The sequence below is a fragment of the Acartia tonsa genome, chromosome 2, assembly GCF_053477335.1.
Source record: "Acartia tonsa isolate MP-2025a chromosome 2, ASM5347733v1, whole genome shotgun sequence".
Taxonomy (NCBI): domain Eukaryota; kingdom Metazoa; phylum Arthropoda; class Copepoda; order Calanoida; family Acartiidae; genus Acartia; species Acartia tonsa.
Genome location: NC_137261.1, coordinates 35,815,621 through 35,833,469, shown reverse-complemented (window position 1 = coordinate 35,833,469; position 17,849 = coordinate 35,815,621). Strand labels below are relative to the sequence as shown.

The window sequence follows — 17,849 nt, the reverse complement described above, 5'->3', positions numbered from 1 at the left end:
AACTAACAGATAAATATTATTCATATATTCAGACTGAAGTACTGCTTATTTAACATTTTGAATTGATACAAAAATACAAATTAAATAAATGATACCTTGACCGTTACAGTTGAAAGGAATCTTAAGGATTTTTAAAAAACATTAGTAAATTTTTGTAATTTAACTAAACTTGACAACAAAATCCTTCATATTATATTACCAGAAAAAAATGAAATAATGCATTTTCTTAGTGTTGACCACTCTTTTTGTGAGTGTTTCATCTTATCTGCCCAAAACTGCATATTTAAAGGTGAGTTTTTTCCCTTTATATAGCATTTAGACCATAAAAAAAATTCTTGCAGAAAAAAAAATTTCTTGGTGATTTCTTCATTTAATGTTAAAGTTTAAAAAGTTTAAAAGAGCCCTACAAGGTTGGAGCATATTAAAATATAAATTTTTATTTAAAATGAGAAAGAAGGGTTTTAGTAGTCTGTATAAAGATTTTAGTGAAAGCACCATTAAATCACCTGAAGATTAAAATAAAAAAAGCCAAGTTAAAGTTATTTAACTTTGATAATTTCAGATGATTGATATTTGGCTTCTGTTTGCTCAGTTTATTCCCTTCTTTGAGGTAAGCATACCAATATAAAGTAGGATCCTAGGACGCAGGAGTGACAAACGTCGAAGTAGACACTTAACCTAACCTAGCCTATTTTAAACCATTTTATAGGTTTTTTAAATGCATAACCCCTGTATGGGGCTTCTTTGTATATTCATATCTTATCCTAGCCTAGCATGTATAGAAATACTAAACTTAGTTAATATTTTAGACACTCCTTATTTAAAAATATTAAAATCACGATGAAAAGTACTAAAAGTACTGACAACTTGAACATTGTAAAACGATTTAACCTCCCACTGACAAATCCCTGTATCCCTAACCCATACGTCACATTAATGATATTTAAATTATTTTTGAAATGCCTTAAATTTAAACAAATTGCCTGCAATCAAAGCAATAAAATAAGGCCATTAAATTGCAATCAGTGAATACAAAAAGATTTTTTACTTTGAAAATTTAATTGCAGATTGTCTGCTGGGTTAATTTGCACTTAAGGCCAAATGCAAAAGTACTATGTACTGCAAACCAATTATATATTTGTTAAATTCACATAAAATAAAAAAAAACTAATTTAGTTGCTAAATTTAAATTGACTCAACGTGTATGTTGAACCTAGTAATAGTGTCTAACTTTTTATCTTTGTGACGTAACAAAAATCGAAAGATGAGAGGGGAGGTGGGAAAGGAAACCCCTAAAAAAGAGATGGATTTTTGTTACGTCACAAAGATAAAAAGTCAGACACTATTACTAGGTTCTGTATGTTAAGCACTGAAATTCCCGCACCCCTCCCCTTATATTTGAAAAAAAAATTAGAGGGGAGGGCTAATTTTTGTTGATTGTTTATTACTTATGGGAAGATTAGGTTAAGTTATATTGTCTATGAAGTAGCCCCGAAGTTTGAGATTCTGTGCTCCACTTTGTGGTAACTCCTTTGCTCTGATTTGACGAAGAGTTTGATTTCAAAAAAATAAATTACGATATGATTTATTCTCTGTGCAATTTCAGCTAATTAGTTAAACTTTTTAATCAGCGGGAAAGCTGCGACAAATCTCACAATATTGATATATATTTCAAATAAATATTTTTTTTAAGTCAAAACTTGATTGACAGAGGTCATTCAAAATTTGCTAGAGAACTGTAGGATTAGGACCTTTAAAATCATACCTTAAATTGGCTTGGGAACCTATGGTTATGATATTTTGGTGTTTTTGACAATGTAAATTATTTGTTTAATCAATTTAATCATTTATGGCACAGAAAATTTTTTTTTTTTAAATGGAGGAGGAGAACGTTCAACGCTTAAGGGTGAAGCATAATAATTGATAAATGTAAGTAAATTGATAGGCTGATAAACTTTCTTTGGGATGAAATTGGAATAGTAATCTTGTGGTATCCGCCGAGGATAAATGGCAGACACCGGAGTTCAATTAGATTACGGCAGTGTGACAGACGTGGACACCTTACTATAGAGAAGCTACGCTTCTCTAGCTTTCACTAGATAATGATCAACATCTAATTTCAGTTGTCACTTTATTGAAGGTTTAAAAGATACTGAAGCTATATACAACAAACAATAATAACATGGATAGGAATAAATAATCATAACATAAAAGCATAAATAATACATATACAATGGTCAGTTTGGGCAATAATGATCCCCCATCCCTGAAAAGGGTGGGGGAGAATTAAGAATACAGTTAACCATAATAAACATGACAGATTCAATCATTAATTCTAAGCGTAGGGAGGGGGTCACTAGACCCCTTCCCCAGGACTCGGGGGAGGGCCGTTGACCCTCCACCGAACCCCAGATCAGGGGTGCCATAGGCATGGCTCACGGTTGCCGAATACCACAACTCTCCCCTCGGAAGGCTGGGAGGGGGTTTCCCTACCAGACTTCCGACAGTGGTTGAGGCCTTCGGCCCGCTCCTTAGGGCTAAAATATATACAAACGATAATGATTCAATGGAATCCTAGTGGTGAGTATCTTCTTAGGGTTGGTGGGCTCCCAATGTGGGATAGAAAGCAGAGGCTGGCTTGGGTTGGACACGTTGGTCAGCGCCGGCAGGTATCAGGTTTGCTGGTGGCACAGTTGTTGCTGGAACAGTCAGCAGTGGGGCCTGCTGGTTGTTGTTGGCAGCGGCTGGGGCACTGGCTGTCAGGTTGATCGTCTGAGCAGCGGCCTGTCCTCCTGAGGGGCCGCGGGGTCTGCCAGAGGGCGGTCCTGGCCTACCTGGGCGGTCATGCCCGCTGTCAGTGGATTTCATAGACACCATTTCCTCTGCTGCTTCCCTGCCGATGGGAATGGCATCCCAGTCCACTGAAAAGTCCCGGGACTTGGCATGGTTGAGCCTGGCTCTAGCCAGCGCTTTCCTATATAAAGCTGGATGGTACAGGAACACTTGTGATATCGCATTCAGGGCTGCTCGGACTCCTCATTGTGCGGCTGCCAGGGAGATGATGGTTAGGTCCCCCAGCAGTTTGAGGATCAACAACAGCAAACACAGTATGGCTGCGCCATCTCCCCACTCGTGGATGGCTTGTCTAAATCCAGCCCAGACATCCAGGGCTGCCTCTCCTTCCTCCGCCAGTCGGTCAATGTTGTAGGACACTATCCCATGGTCTCCTGTGGCCGAACAGCTGCCTTGCTGAACGCAGGAGCCATAGGATAGGCCGGTCAGCATGGCACTCTTGTATGCTGGGAACGCCAGCAGTTGTTGCCAGTCGTTCAACTCAGCCTGCGAATACAAGCCACCTGAACTGAAGTCATCTAAGGGTTCTGTCAACAACTGCTTAGGCGTATCCAGCGGGGGTGGCCTCTTCTTGGGAGCGGGGGTTAACTCTATCCAGCCTTCCTCCGCGTGCACAGTCAGGGGGTAGGTGGAGGAGCAGGGAATCTTGGTGGCGTGTTCACTGTATACCCGTGTCACAGCGTCTACAAAACCTGTGGGCTCTACTGGCACTTTGTCCCAACACTCCTTGTGTTCGCGGACAACGTACTTGTGACGTTGGCAGGTCAGCTGCAGCAGGATGTCTCCCCTCAGTACCGAGAACGTGCTCCCCTGGACACGCACCGGGTGGGCCGGGTCTAGTTGCTGGAGCTTCCAGCAGTTGGCCGCCACTTCTTCTGCTGCGGTGCTTTTCATGCGCGTTTCCAGGGTAAATCCAATATAACCTGCATGTATCTGTGCTTGAAGGGGAACGTCAACATCCCTGGCCGACACTCTGGGCAGCGCAGCTGCGGCTGGGTCAGCTGCCACGAACAGCGCTGGATGGTTTGTGGCATGGGCCTCGAAGTCGCAGTTCACAATCGAGGTGGGGTTGGTCATGTTGATGAAAAACTGAGCCTGATGGTCAACCAGATATGCATCCATCACCAGGCTGGGCTGGAGGCTGCGGATCAGCCTCAAGGGGCAATCTCTCCCCAGGTGGTCCCACACGTAGGTTGCTTCTCCAGTGATGCAGGACAGCTCAGAATGGGGACACTCTAGGGTCAAGTGGTCAGACTGGGACTCCACCCGTCCATCCTCCACCACATAGGTCTCCTCCTTGACCAGCAGCCGTCGCTCCTGGAGCACTAATTCGTTGCGGTATAGCTGGCCCTCAAAGTGGACGTCCTCCCCCTCACAACCCACCCCCTCGGGGCTGTTGACGAGGGCGCCCACCATGTCGATGGTGAAGAACAGGGGGTGGTTCAGCTGGAACGTCAGTGGCTGGGTCTTGCCTGGCAACGTGTAGACTCGGTTCCTGGCCAGGTCTCGGCACGCTTCTGGGTCTATCTTGGTTGGCCTCATGAGGGTGGGGACCGAGGTCACCTTGAGGTGACCCCATACCCCACACCTGAATGTCCACTGGGACACGGTGAGCTGACAACTGTACCCAGTGGTTTCCCTCACCTTGACTTGCTGCAGGACGTGTACTTCATGGCCCAGGGGCACCTCTTGGTGTAGGGGCTCCGTGTTACACATCTTTTCTTTATTGTAAGACGTGACATGGGTGGGGTTGGCACAGTCCCACCCCACCAGGACGTAGCTGGTTGTAGGCCACACGGCTGCCAGCAGGAGGCCCCACAGGACCATCCACCAATGGGAGAGGCTTCCAGGCAACCATCTTCCTCGTACACGCGGCTGGGGATCTTCAGCTCTGGTCACGGCTGCTTCTTGGGACTGGACACGGCTGGGCTGCTCCTGGCTAGATACAAGTTTCCATTGAGCGTTATCTGTATGCGGCCGAGGCACCCCGATACCCTCCCCAATGACAGACTGGCAAGCGACTGGCACTTGCCTGGGTGTCGGCTCCCCTAGCCCTAAGTGCTCCCTTCCCTTGTCCAAAGCATGCCCAGTGGCATGGGGCTGAAGTGCATGTGGCACAGGCTCGCCCTTACTCACTGCCCTCCCCTGCCCTAGGAACTCAGGTGCATGTGGCACAGGCAAGTCCTTATTTTCCCAAATTTCAATCTCCCCAGCCTCAGGTGCAGGGGGCACAGGCAAGGCTGGGTGTTTACAATATTTTGGATACAACACATTTAACAAATTCAACTTATCCTGATGTTGAGCAGCTGGGTTCCCTTGGCTGGCAGGGGGCTTTGGATGGCATGTAGCTGGGCTCTCCCTGCAGGCTGGTGGCGCTGGCTGGCATGTAGCTGGGCTCTCCCTGCAGGCTGGTGGCGCTGGCTGACTGGGGGTGACGGGTGTCACCCCTTCCTCTGGGACCGCTGGCTCGTTCCAGGACTCGGGTCTCTCGGTGGCGGCGACGGTTGTCGCCCCAGACATCAGGTTGGAGGCTGGCTCGTTCCAGGATCCAGGTATCTCGGTGGCGGCGACGGTTGTCGCCCCAGGCACCAGGTGGGAGGCGCTGGATAGCACCCCCCCATCATCCCAGGTGGCGACGCCGGGTGGCGTCCCATACATCGATGCAGAGGTGCTGGCTAGCACCTCCTGCCTCTCTCGTTCGGCGGCTGCCAGGACCTCCCCATACACCGTCTCAGGGACGCTGGGCAGCGCCCCTCCACTCTTGCTGGGTAGGCTCAGTCGGGCAGGTTCCATCATGTTGAGGCTGAAAGGCTGGGGCCTCAGCACCTCTGGCTCGGCTATGTTGTTGGGCTGTATCAGCTCTGGCCCCAGATGGTTAAGACTGAAGCCTAGGCCAACCCGGTTGGGTTCAGCCGCGCCGCCCAGTACGTTGATCCTAGCTGGGACAGTCCCGAACTGCGGCATCCCATCGGCTCGGTCCGCAGCTCTGGGGGCGGCTGCTTGCTGTGGTGGTGCTGGGGGCGCGCTCCCTTCCATATGGGCCACTCTGCTGGGCTTCCCTGGAGGGGCACCCTTGTCGGCGGTGCGCCTGCGGCTGGCTACCTGGGCCCAGTCAGCTCTACAATCGGCCGCCGTGTGACCGTCATAGTGGCAACGCTCACACTTGGCAGAACGGTCACGGCGTGGCTGGGTGCGTCTCTCCTCTAGGCTAACTTCCACAGGCGTTGGGCAGTCTCGAGCTCGGTGGCCTCTCCCCTGGCAGCGGTAGCAGCGGCCTGGAACCTTGTCATCTGGAGCGACCTTCCCCATCTGGTGGAGACCCGGAGCCAAGGAGCCAATCTCCATTGGCTCCGACTCGTCATATTGGGGCAACTGGATGCAGGCAGATCCAGTCAGCCCGTCGGTCGAGTCCACTAAGCACACACCTTCCTTCAGCTGCTTAGTAACCATGGTCACGGTGAACATGGCCTTACGAGTGTACTCAGGTACACTCGTAATTTCATGGTTCATCATGAGGCGTTTTACATTGGCGTTACGAATTCCACGATTTAATTCGTCCACCAACAACTCAAGATCCTCATGGTTGTAGGCGTCCCTATACAAGGCGCACTTAGTTGATATGTACGCTTGTATAGGTTCTGTCGAGTGTTGCTTGTAATCCCTAAACGCTTGTTTAAGCGTTTGGGATTCAAAAGCAGGGCGAAATAGCAATTCACACTTGGTCTTGACCTGTTCGTAGGTCAAGGCTTGGCCTGCCTCGCCAAACAGATGGGACGCCATTTCCGCCGCTTGCCCTACCAATGACAGTAGTAGGGCGTTGCGGCGGTTGAGGGAATCATGAGGTGGCACGCGGTAAGCCGCCCATGACATCTCAAGTCTCCGGATATGTGCCGACCAGGATTGCTTGGGCGGCCCTCTAAACTCCGGCAGATTGCTCAGCATCAGCTTGCGGTACTCGGCTGGGGCCGGCTGAGGGTCATCCTGGAGCCATCCTGGGGCTTGGTCACCTCCTGGGGCTTGATGCTGGTCCATTGGGTCAACGGTGAAACGGCGGGCACAAAGTTATACAGTACTAAAATGAATGGTTTGTCACTTGAGGCTTCCTAGCCTAACAGCCAACACTGTTTGTATCACTAGGTTGGGAGTTTAGTTGCAAAGATATAACTTAGCTGTACTTATCACTAGTTAGGTGTTGAGGTTGTAGGGTAGGCTGGTAGAGGTAGATAGATGTTGAGGGTCTGAACTGCGGTCAGGAACTGATTGGGTTTTCCTTTATCACACTAGAGCTAGAAGGAAAGAAACTTGCAATTCTTTATTTGCTAAAATACCCCTGTTAAATGCTATGGAGTAGCTCCGCTCCGGTGTGAGTGTGTGTGTGTGTGTGTGTGTGTGTGTGTGTGTGCGTGGAATCTCCTGTCCTTGTAACGCGCGTCCGCGCCGTCAAATCCGCGCACACGGGGAAAACGCGCTCTCACCCCTCAACTCGCTCTCTCATTGGTCCGCTTCGTCCGTTGGATTTATGATATTTTCCGCACTCTGTTGCGCTACCCGTGAATGGCGCTCTGTGTGTCCGATCGCTAGCCCCACACTACAGACGGACTTAGTCTAGTGTGGGTAGGAAGGGGGAAGCGCGTGAGGGGACGGGGGTAACTCCGTCCGTTCCCCCTGTGAGGGAGGGGGGTAACTGTGTGCTGGTGTAATAGGGCCTTTCTTCTTAATCCTAGGCTTATCTATTATATCACCCTGATTGTATTTGCCTTCAATGGAGAGGGGCCCCTCCCCTTCCCTTGGAATAAGGGGTGTATTGTTGTTGTGCTGTGGGCTTGAGATTGTTTTGATTGTATATCAGGGTCTTTATTATATTACATCTAGCTTCTATTTTTGTCCTTATCACAATTGCATAACAGATTTGTTTACCAACTCCGTTCTATTTTTAGCTGTTATCACAATACACAATAATCCAAGCCTGTTCTATTCTTAGATTTATCACAACACAACAATTTGTTTGCCAAGCTTTGCTCATAAATCTATTGTTTGGCCATCACACTAGGGTGGTAATCCCTGCAAATGTGATATAATATCTGTTTTCTAGATGGGTGGCTGCGTTGTAGCTTCTCAGGATACTCGGAGTTGACGTAGTTTTTCTCTGTTCTGGTGCACTACACTCGTATGTTAGCTCGCAGCTTGCAGCTATGTGGCATGTTTCAGCCTATCGGCGGCAGGGAATGTCCCGTCCTGCTAGCGCCGCTGATCCAAATCCGGCTGATGGCGGCAGGGAATGTCCCGTCCTGCTAGCGCCACTGGTTCGGATCCTGCTATTTCTTGCAGTAAAGTTGGCCTATTTCCAGCCGTTTACACTTATTTGGCTTGTTTCAGCCGGTCCGCAGGCCTGTTTCAGCCCTTTTGGCGCTCAATTCTCCGTTAGATATCAGCGCTGCTCGCGGTTATTCGTCGGATTTCGCTGTCTCGCTTCCACAACTGCCGGATGCAGAGTTAAACTTTGCTGTCCAGGGTGGGTAATTCAGGTTGCTTGCGTCAGTTTTGCCAGATTCACTGCTGGGAGTACCTTAGCCTCAGATGCGCGTCTGCTCTACACTTGTGGTTCGCCGTAATCTCACACAGCTGTCACCAAAGTTGTGGTATCCGCCGAGGATAAATGGCAGACACCGGAGTTCAATTAGATTACGGCAGTGTGACAGACGTGGACACCTTACTATAGAGAAGCTACGCTTCTCTAGCTTTCACTAGATAATGATTAACATCTAATTTCAGTTGTCACTTTATTGAAGGCTTAAAAGATACTGAAGCTATATACAACAAACAATAATAACATGGATAGGAATAAATAATCATAACATAAAAGCATAAATAATACATATACAATGGTCAGTTTGGGCAATAATGATCCCCCATCCCTGAAAAGGGTGGGGGAGAATTAAGAATACAGTTAACCATAATAAACATGACAGATTCAATCATTAATTCTAAGCGTAGGGAGGGGGTCACTAGACCCCTTCCCCAGGACTCGGGGGAGGGCCGTTGACCCTCCACCGAACCCCAGATCAGGGGTGCCATAGGCATGGCTCACGGTTGCCGAATACCACAATCTTACTAAAAAGAAACTGGTCGAATCATTTTAACGTTTAAGATGGATGAAATATATATATTATCAAGGTGTTACTACACACGTGGTTGGACCTCCAGAGGATCACTGATTCTGGTGATGACAACAAGGATGAGGTATAACAATTATTTTTGTGAAAATATTAGTTTTGAACATAAAATTAACAATTCCATTTCCATGTATCTTTTTGAAACATAAATGTATTGGTGTGCAGGGCTTATATCATATTCCCTATCCTCAGAACTTCAAATGTTTTAAGAATGATTTTTTTTAAATGAGGTTAAATTTTTCTTAAGAACTGGAGTGAGGGGAAGTGTTGGAATAGTTATTCATCGTATCGTGTTATAAACAGCTTTCCGCGGATATAAAAACTGGTTTTAAATTTATAATTGTTCATTTTCATATTTCATATTCAGTATAGCTAAGAGCCTAAGAACCAGTTTTAATCCACCGGATATTGATCGGTTTCAAAGCTATACTGGAAAGTAGTTTTTCCAATATTTTGTAATAAGTTCTGTACACCACTGTAATTTTATTTCTTCAAATGTTTAACTTTAATGCTACATAATTTTTTAAAAATAAATCTAATTGATATCATATATATCATAATCATTAATTTTCATACTTCATTATTCATTTTGAACATTACAATATCATTACTTCATAATCAATTTAAATTTTTTAAACTTTAGCGCCATGGCTATGGGGTATGTGTACTGCTTCTTGGTTTGATGTTTTTATTTTTCAGTGCATGTTCTGTTTTTATATCATTAACAATTAATTATATTGGAACACTATTAATACAATTTATCTATTTATATTTGTAAGTCTCTTGTACAAGGACGTCCAAGGGGGGGGAGTAAAGTGGTAATTACCCCCCCACTAAATTTTATATTGGATCAGGAACACTATAATTAAAATTTTTCTTTGTAAGTCTCTTGTACAAGGACGTCCAAGGGAGGGGGGGTAAAGTGGTGATTACCCCCCCAAAAAAATTTACCCCCAACCATTTTTTTTGTGGGGGGGGGGGGGAAGGGAAATACCCCTTTCCAAAAAAAATAAATAATCTCTAATAAAAAATTTTTGACGCGATTCGCGCGCCTTTTTATTACTAAATGTTTCATAATTAGGTAGGTACCTTTTTACATTATTAAATTACCCCTCCCAAAATTTTACCCCGGGGGTAAATTTTGGGGTGGGGTAAAAAATTTTACCCCTGCCAACAGATTTCAGGAGGGATAATTACCTAACCCTAAGCAAATTTTACCCCCCCCCCCAAAAAAAAAATAAATTGGACGCCATTGCTCTTGTACCTAACTTTTGACCAACAAATTGAATTTTATAGTTCAATTTGTACATGTCATTTCATTCAAATTCATTCATCATAATAAACATTTTCTTATTCATTTTCATAACCATATGATTTAGCGGCATAATTTTGGTTAGAGGTATGTTAATTATTTATTTCATTTTTTTTTTGCATGTTCTAGGAGTTTATTTTTACAGTAATTAACAATTTTGTGAGTAATGAAAAATTTTCTGAGGAAATAATTATGTGTTAACGTTAAGGTTACTACTGAAGTCCTAACCCAAAAAGCACAGTTTTTATTTTCAATTATTAAAAAGAGGAAAAACAGCAAAAACATTTTTTCATCCTAACGTTTGTTTTTTGTTTTTGATCATACAGGAAATTTCCCGAAATCATGTTTCATTAGAATTAACAATCACTGTGTTTTTGCTGAGTTCTATTCAGCATGCACAAAATAATCTATAGATCTAGACTCTAATAACATTATTATAACTATTTTCAATTCAATTATAAATCCATTTTTTTAATTTGTACAAAACTAAAACTGATAAGTAATATTCATGGATCAATATTTTGTTAATATTGACATCATTATCATAATTATTAAATTAACAATATTGTTTGCTAATTCCTTCTTGTCTTTTAACCAGGAACAGGGATATGGTATCTGAAGAAAACTATTTTACATTCTAGTACCCATTTACCAGTCACTAATGGCATTTTATGTATCATTATCTCTAGAAATATAATTTCAAGTATTCCATTGCACTACACCATACAGACTATCATAAAAATGACCATGTTTATTATTGGGAAAATCATCTTGAGATTCCATAGCTCTTCCTGCTTTTGAATATATGAATTTGTTCCTATAATGCTTTTTAGACAAAATATTCTTATATGATTTATATTTTCGTCCAAGTAGCAATAGTACAATCAAGTTTACAAACTACAGGAATTGGTTTGTCCTAGAAAACTTTGATTAGATGAAAGGAAATATAAAAGAAAGTGAACAGTAAATATACCTGTTCTTTCAATATTCCTCTAAATTAGTCTAAATTTGCCAATGCATTGCAAAGAAAATCACTTTTGATTTGTCCTATTGCTATAAAAAATCCTTTAAAGATATTTTTTCAATGTGAATATAAATCGTACAAAAATATTTTTGCTTTCTTTCTGCCAGGATTCACCTCCCTCTGGGCGCACTAAATCAATTCTGAGCCTGAATACTATCAACACTGTTATGACATCAATTCAGGTAGTCATACTCAAGTCATTAACACAAATAGTCTGATTTGACACAGCTATCTTAGATTAATGTTAAGATTTATAATTGACTTCTTTAAAAGTAAACTTTTTTATGCTTTAACTTAAAAAATAATATAGAAATATCTTTGTGAACAAAATGGGGCAATTTTTTTTAAATGATATAATTTGCCTTTTATCAGATTTTTGTGATGCAGTTGCTAGGTCTTGAGACTTAAATGATCTTTAAATGGTCACAATATAGATTGTCTTGCTTCGATTATAGGCAGACGTGATAGCAAAAATTGGATAATAAGGCCAAATGGAATTCTTTTGATATGATATATTGAAAGATATGATGAAAGTTATGCTTTTAAAAGCCTTAAATTCCTTGCCTTACTTGCATGTTTTTTTTGTTTTTCTGTCTCTTTTCTTTGCATACTTTTGAAAATAATTGTCAATATAAAACTCAAATAAAAAGTAGTACTACATATTTCTTTGATGTACATATTCATCTGACATCGCTATTATTACTTTTTTTAAATTCTTACATTAATAAAATATAAAAAAAAAGCTAAATGTAATTTGTAAATTTCTTTTATTAGAGTAAATATTTGACTTATTAGAGTATTTATATCTTAATTTCTAGGATAAAAGTGATGTTTTTTCACCTTCTTTTAATTCTGGAAAGGTAAATTAACTGATTTTCTAACAAAATTATAAAGATCATAGTCATTAATTTTCTGTTATTTCTTCTATTGTACAAAATAAGAAATAAAATTCAACCTTTTCTTCAAGTTTATTTTATGACGTAACTAAGGACAATATTCTTCATAAGAACGATAAGTAAAAGCGATTAACAATATTGAAGTAAAGGTCTAACACTTTTTTTAATCTACATTTGATACCCCTCCTTAACCGAACTTTAGATTAAAAAAATTTTCCAAACATTTGGACAATTGGGCGTTCAAATAGGACCTAGTGGTAGTTAGAATCAGTTGAGAACAAAATCCTAGCCGTTCCTTCTTGCCAGATATCGCCATTTTAAGATTTTAAGTAAAATTACACTAAATATCCAAATAAAAACTTAAATCTTCTTTCAATTTTTTAGTATAATTTTAGTGAGACAGCCCCAAAACAGAGTATCTTTGCTCCTGTGGCCAAACTGACTGCCTGGAGTACCTAACAGAGAGTGCCTTTATTTGTTAACACAAGTAGGGATTCGAACCCATTCCCAAAACTAACCAAGGTGGAATAGCTGTGTATTACAGCATGAGGTCAGAATTTTCACCACTGACAGATGGAAGACAAGGCCTCTCCTAATAAGAAACAGGATCATTCACCCACATGCACCAGTGGAGCACCTTGGAGGTCTGCACCACATGTTTTCTGGGGTGTTGTTCACCTGCACCCATGGATTGGGCAGGTTGAGACCTAATGGTGCCCTCAGACACCCATTAACCCTGCCATTTATGCCAAGCTTAGAATAATGTCACACACCTGTCCCCTGAAATAGGCTGTAAGATGCCCCCTGCCAATCACAGAACAGCACAGCTGCCATGGAAGGATAGCTGCAGGTGGTGGGCCGCATACCTTTACTCAAGATGCAAGTTAGTTCTATTCTGATCTTGATCCTCCAGGAGATCATGGTAGTATGCATCTTAAACTATGCCCTGAGCCTGGGAGGGTTCTTTCTGAGGGAGTTGAGGACATCATAACTGTTTGACAAACTCGAGCTGATGGTATGGATCAATCGGGAGAGTAGCCATGGTCGCCGCCACTCACATTAAGCAAGTGGTCCCAGCAATGCCAAGGCTTGGGAAGGCCCATGGCCCCTCCCACAACCAGCTGCTGAAGACAAGAAGCCATCTAGCTGTAAATCAACTGTCTGGCTAGGGCAGCTTTCATGGGGCCACAGCCCTTGTCCCCATCGACTTCCATGAGGTCAAGGAGCACCTGTTCAGAGCTCACCGTTGAACAGGATATGGGTAGCATGAAGTTCTTGGCCATTCCCATTAAGATAGGGGCCAGGGCCCCACAGAAGGTGAAACTGGACAGGGCATAGTTCAAATGCACAACACCATGTCTCCAGGAGGATCAAGATTAGGGTAGAGCTAACTTGCATCTTGATCGAAGGTATGCGGCCTACCACCTGCAGCTATCCTTTCATGGCGGCTGTGCTGATCTGTAATTGGCAGGGGAGCATCTTGGTCAGCCCTAAAATGACCTCATGAAATTTGATGGGGACAAGGGCTGTGGCTTCATGAAAGCTGCCCTGGCCAGACAGTTGATTGTACGACTAGAGTGCTTCTTGTCTTCAGCTGCTGGTTGTGGGAGGGGCCCTGGGCCTTCCCCAGGGTTGGCAGGGCTAGGACCACTTGCTTAATGTGAGTGGGGGCGACCATGGTTACTCTTCCTATTGATCCATACCATCAGCTCGGGTTTGTCAAACAGTAATGGTGTCCCCAACTCCCTCAGAAAGAGCTCTCCCAGGCTCAAGGCATAGTTCAAGATGGAGGATCAAGTTCAGAATAGGGCTAACTTGCATCTTGAGTGAAGGTATGCAGCCCACCACCTGCAGCTATCCTTCCATGGCAGCTGTGCTGATCTGTGATTTACAGGGGAGCGTCTCATGGACAGGGCACATGCCAGGTGTGTGACATGACATCACTCTGAGCTTGGCCCAAATGGCAGGGTTAATGGGAGCCTGAGGGCACCATTGGGTCTCAACTGCCCAATCCTTGGGTGCAGGTGAACAACACCCCAGAAAACATGTGGTGCAGACCTCCAAGGTGCTCCACTGGGGCCTTTGGGTGAATGATCGGGTTTCTGGTTAGGATTGTCCATGCCTTCCATCTGTCAGTGGTGAAAATACTGACCTCATGCTGTATTACACAGCTATTCCACTTTGGTTAGTTTAGGGAATGGGTTCGAATCCCTACTTGTGTTAACAAATAAAGGCACTCTCTGTTAGGTACTCCAGGCAGTCAGTTTGGCCACAGGAGCAAAGATACTCTGTTTTGGTGCTGTCTCACTAAAATTATACTAAAAATTGAAAGAAGATATAAGTTTTTATTTGGATTAGTGTAATTTTACTTAAAATCTTAAAATGGCGATATCTGGCAAGAAGGAACGGCTAGGATTTTGTTCTCAACTGATTCTAACTACCACTAGGTCCTATTTGAACGCCCAATTGTCCAAATGTTTGGGAAATTTTTTTAATCTAAAGTTCGGTTAAGGAGGGGTGTGATAGGAAATCAACCTCATTTGATATGAAAACTGAACATGATTTTATCTGTAAAGTTAAACCAATGAGAAAGCAGAATTTTGATTTTCGTAATTTTCAAATTACCCCCAAAAAAACACTTTTATTTGTGTCTGTTTGATTATCATAATATTTAGTCTGTTTTTCATACAATGTTTAGTTGTAGAGGAGCTTCAATCCTAGTCATTACTATAGGAATTCAAAATAATCAAATTTGATGTAGGGACCTTCTCTGATCAATGTAAAGGATGTGGATGGTAAAGTGGATGAGGAGAAACCTACTGCTGGGGTAAGTTCATCCTTCTTGCTTGCTCAAAAAAACTAAATTAACTTTTTCTTGTTAATCACGAAACCTCTTATTAGGATTATAGATTTTGTTATCTCAATGTCTGTAAGACGCCCAGTAAGAGTAAGAATTCCTAAAGTAAAAGACAATAAACGATAAAATGATGTACACAAACCTAATCATGGTAAACACAATTGTCAATTACCCCTTATGTATAGTATATTCAGATTATTTGGAATTTAGATAATTGTTTAAATAAAACCTGATATCGCCAATTTCCTGTACTAAATCATACAAACCTTCTGGCAAAGATTATCTATGCTATCAAAACCTAAAAAGAAGCAAGTTATAAATTTATCTCTTTAAGGAATTAATCTCCCGGAATGAGAAGGAGAAGGTTGAAAAGCGGAGAGATTTCTATGGAGAAGCTGCTAATGCTGATAACAACAAATATCTCAAGTAAGTTAATTACTAGCAATACAGTTGGCTGGCTCACAAATCAGATTTTAGAAACCAACTCTATTCTATAAGTTGAGAGTACTAGTCAGTTTATTGTTTGCTGAAACACAAAAGATATGAAGAAAAATTAATTTTTTACTTCGTCTAGTAATTGAAAAAGGCTTTTAATGTTTTCATAAGCGCTTTTCTAGGATTTCTAATGCCTGAATATAAAATGTTTCTCTGAATTTATTATGCCTATATAAAAGTTTAAGTAACATAAGTCTGTCTATATGTGAGTGCGTGTGTCTGTTTCTCTAATCGCTGGACCGATATGGTTCTCCTTACCATAGGTCCAATGAAGGTTTACAACTATGTAAAGGAGAAATTGTCCTTGGAAAAAATACCCACCCATGAAAAAGTTTGTTTACTTTTTCTTCTTAAAACCATAATAAAAGTGGATGGTCCACTTACCCCAAATGCCCTATAGGAGCTTAGGCCCTAGTCAAATGAAAATTTTATTATTTTAGGATTGGAGAGATGATCGCAGTGAAAGGAATTCTAATATTTTTCTTTGTTTTCACTTTAGTTTATTGGATATATGGACTACAACATTTCTTTTCTAATTAAATTATGAAAGTTCCATGTAAAAATTTGTTTAATACGTCGCTTTCCCTCAAATTACCTGTCGAGCACAATACCCCTCCCCCGCCCATATTTTTAAAGTCAATAAGTTGGGGTAATTTTTCCTATGCCTATTTATGCGGGGCCTATGACTGCAGTGCCTTAAGAGGGACTGCCTAACCTAATATAAACTGGCCTAAAGTAATAATCAAACAAACAAAAAAATACTTGCACCATAGAAGTCCAAGGGGGGGGGGGGTAATGGGGCGATTACCCCCTCCAAACGATTTTGGGGGTGCCCTAGGCACGCCCAAATTTTTTTTCATTTTACCCCCCCCCCCATTTAAAATTTACCCCTACCCTGGGGGTGCCGTAGGCACCTCCAACCATTTAGGAGGGGGTATTTACCCCCCCCCCAAACAATTTTGGAGGGGTTAAATACCCCCCCCAAAATAAAAAATCTCTAATAAAAAAAAATTGCGCATATTAATACTATATATTTAATCAAATTTAAATTACCCCCCCCAAAAATTTTACCCCGGGGGTAAATTTTTGGGGGGGTAAACTAAATTTACCCCTGCCAACAGATTTCAGGGGGGGTAAATAACCCCCCCAAGCAAATTTTACCCCCGGGGTAAAAATTTTGGGGGGGTAAAAATAATTTGCGGCGCGCTTCGCGCGCCATTTTACCCCCCCCCCAAAAAAAAAAGCTTGGACTCCACTGACTTGCACCCCCTTATTTTTAATTTATTACAAACATAAGCAGAGAGAGGTTTGTGTGATAAAAAATACGTTATTGAATCCTAATCGTGGAACTTATAATTATGTTTAAGTATAAAATATTTATTTTTCAATACATATATTTTTTTATTTTAGATTTATTTAAAACCATTATACTATTTGAACTGTGATAAAAATATCAATTAGTTTAAAAATTATATTTTTAGGTTTTTATTGTATAAACAAACTTGCACTTCTATCATAACAAAATCATAATTATACTTTCAAATAAAATTTACTTTTCAATAACCTTTAATATGATTTTAAACTTTCTTCTTCTGAATAAAAGGTTTATTTTAATTAAATTTTTCTTTATTGATAATTCATCATGGTTGTATACGCGAAGCTACTCTATAATTTGAAATTACCATCCGTCTAAAGTAAACAATATAGGAGAAATGTGAATTTCTTGATTGCTATTTAAATAGGATGCTGCAATCTTTTTATTGTTTTATTATTTCATAATGATCACAAGTATACAACTTACTTCGTCCGTCGGTCATGCAATACATAATTGTCATTTACATTTAAGGTCCGGAAATGGGCCCTACTGTTAATGGTTAAATAAAGATACTACACTTTTTTTGACAGGGTAACCAAAGTAACTGCAGATAGTAAATAAAAATAACATCCAGTTGCGTCGAACCGAAGGAGACAAATTTTGAAACTAGGGTTGGGCCGGATATCCGGCCGGATACCGGATATTGAAACTTTCCGGCCGGATATCCGGCTCTATAATTTTTTATACTTTAAACCAAAAATCTCTGCTTTTTAAAATCTTAAATGGCTATAATTTTCTTATTATTGAAGCTAGAAGAACATTTTTTCTGAATAAGTTTAACTTTATGTAAATTTATATCAGATTTCTGAAGGAATTTTTTTTTTACTACTTTAATATCTGGTAATTTGGCCGGTTATCCGGCCG

The 17,849-nt window shown here is 41.8% G+C and overlaps 1 protein-coding gene across 1 annotated transcript; it reads left to right on the top strand.

The window, feature by feature from the left end:
- The first annotated feature begins 228 nt into the window (after positions 1-228).
- Positions 229-16,596, top strand: LOC145311691 (uncharacterized). The gene is made up of 8 exons (XM_080150659.1): positions 229-289; positions 563-610; positions 9,028-9,093; positions 11,470-11,544; positions 12,181-12,222; positions 15,020-15,085; positions 15,450-15,541; positions 16,051-16,596. Exons 2-8 carry the CDS (start codon positions 563-565, stop codon positions 16,148-16,150), a joined length of 489 nt encoding a protein of 162 aa, XP_080006785.1. The 5' UTR covers positions 229-289; the 3' UTR covers positions 16,151-16,596.
- Positions 16,597-17,849: the final 1,253 nt, after the last annotated feature.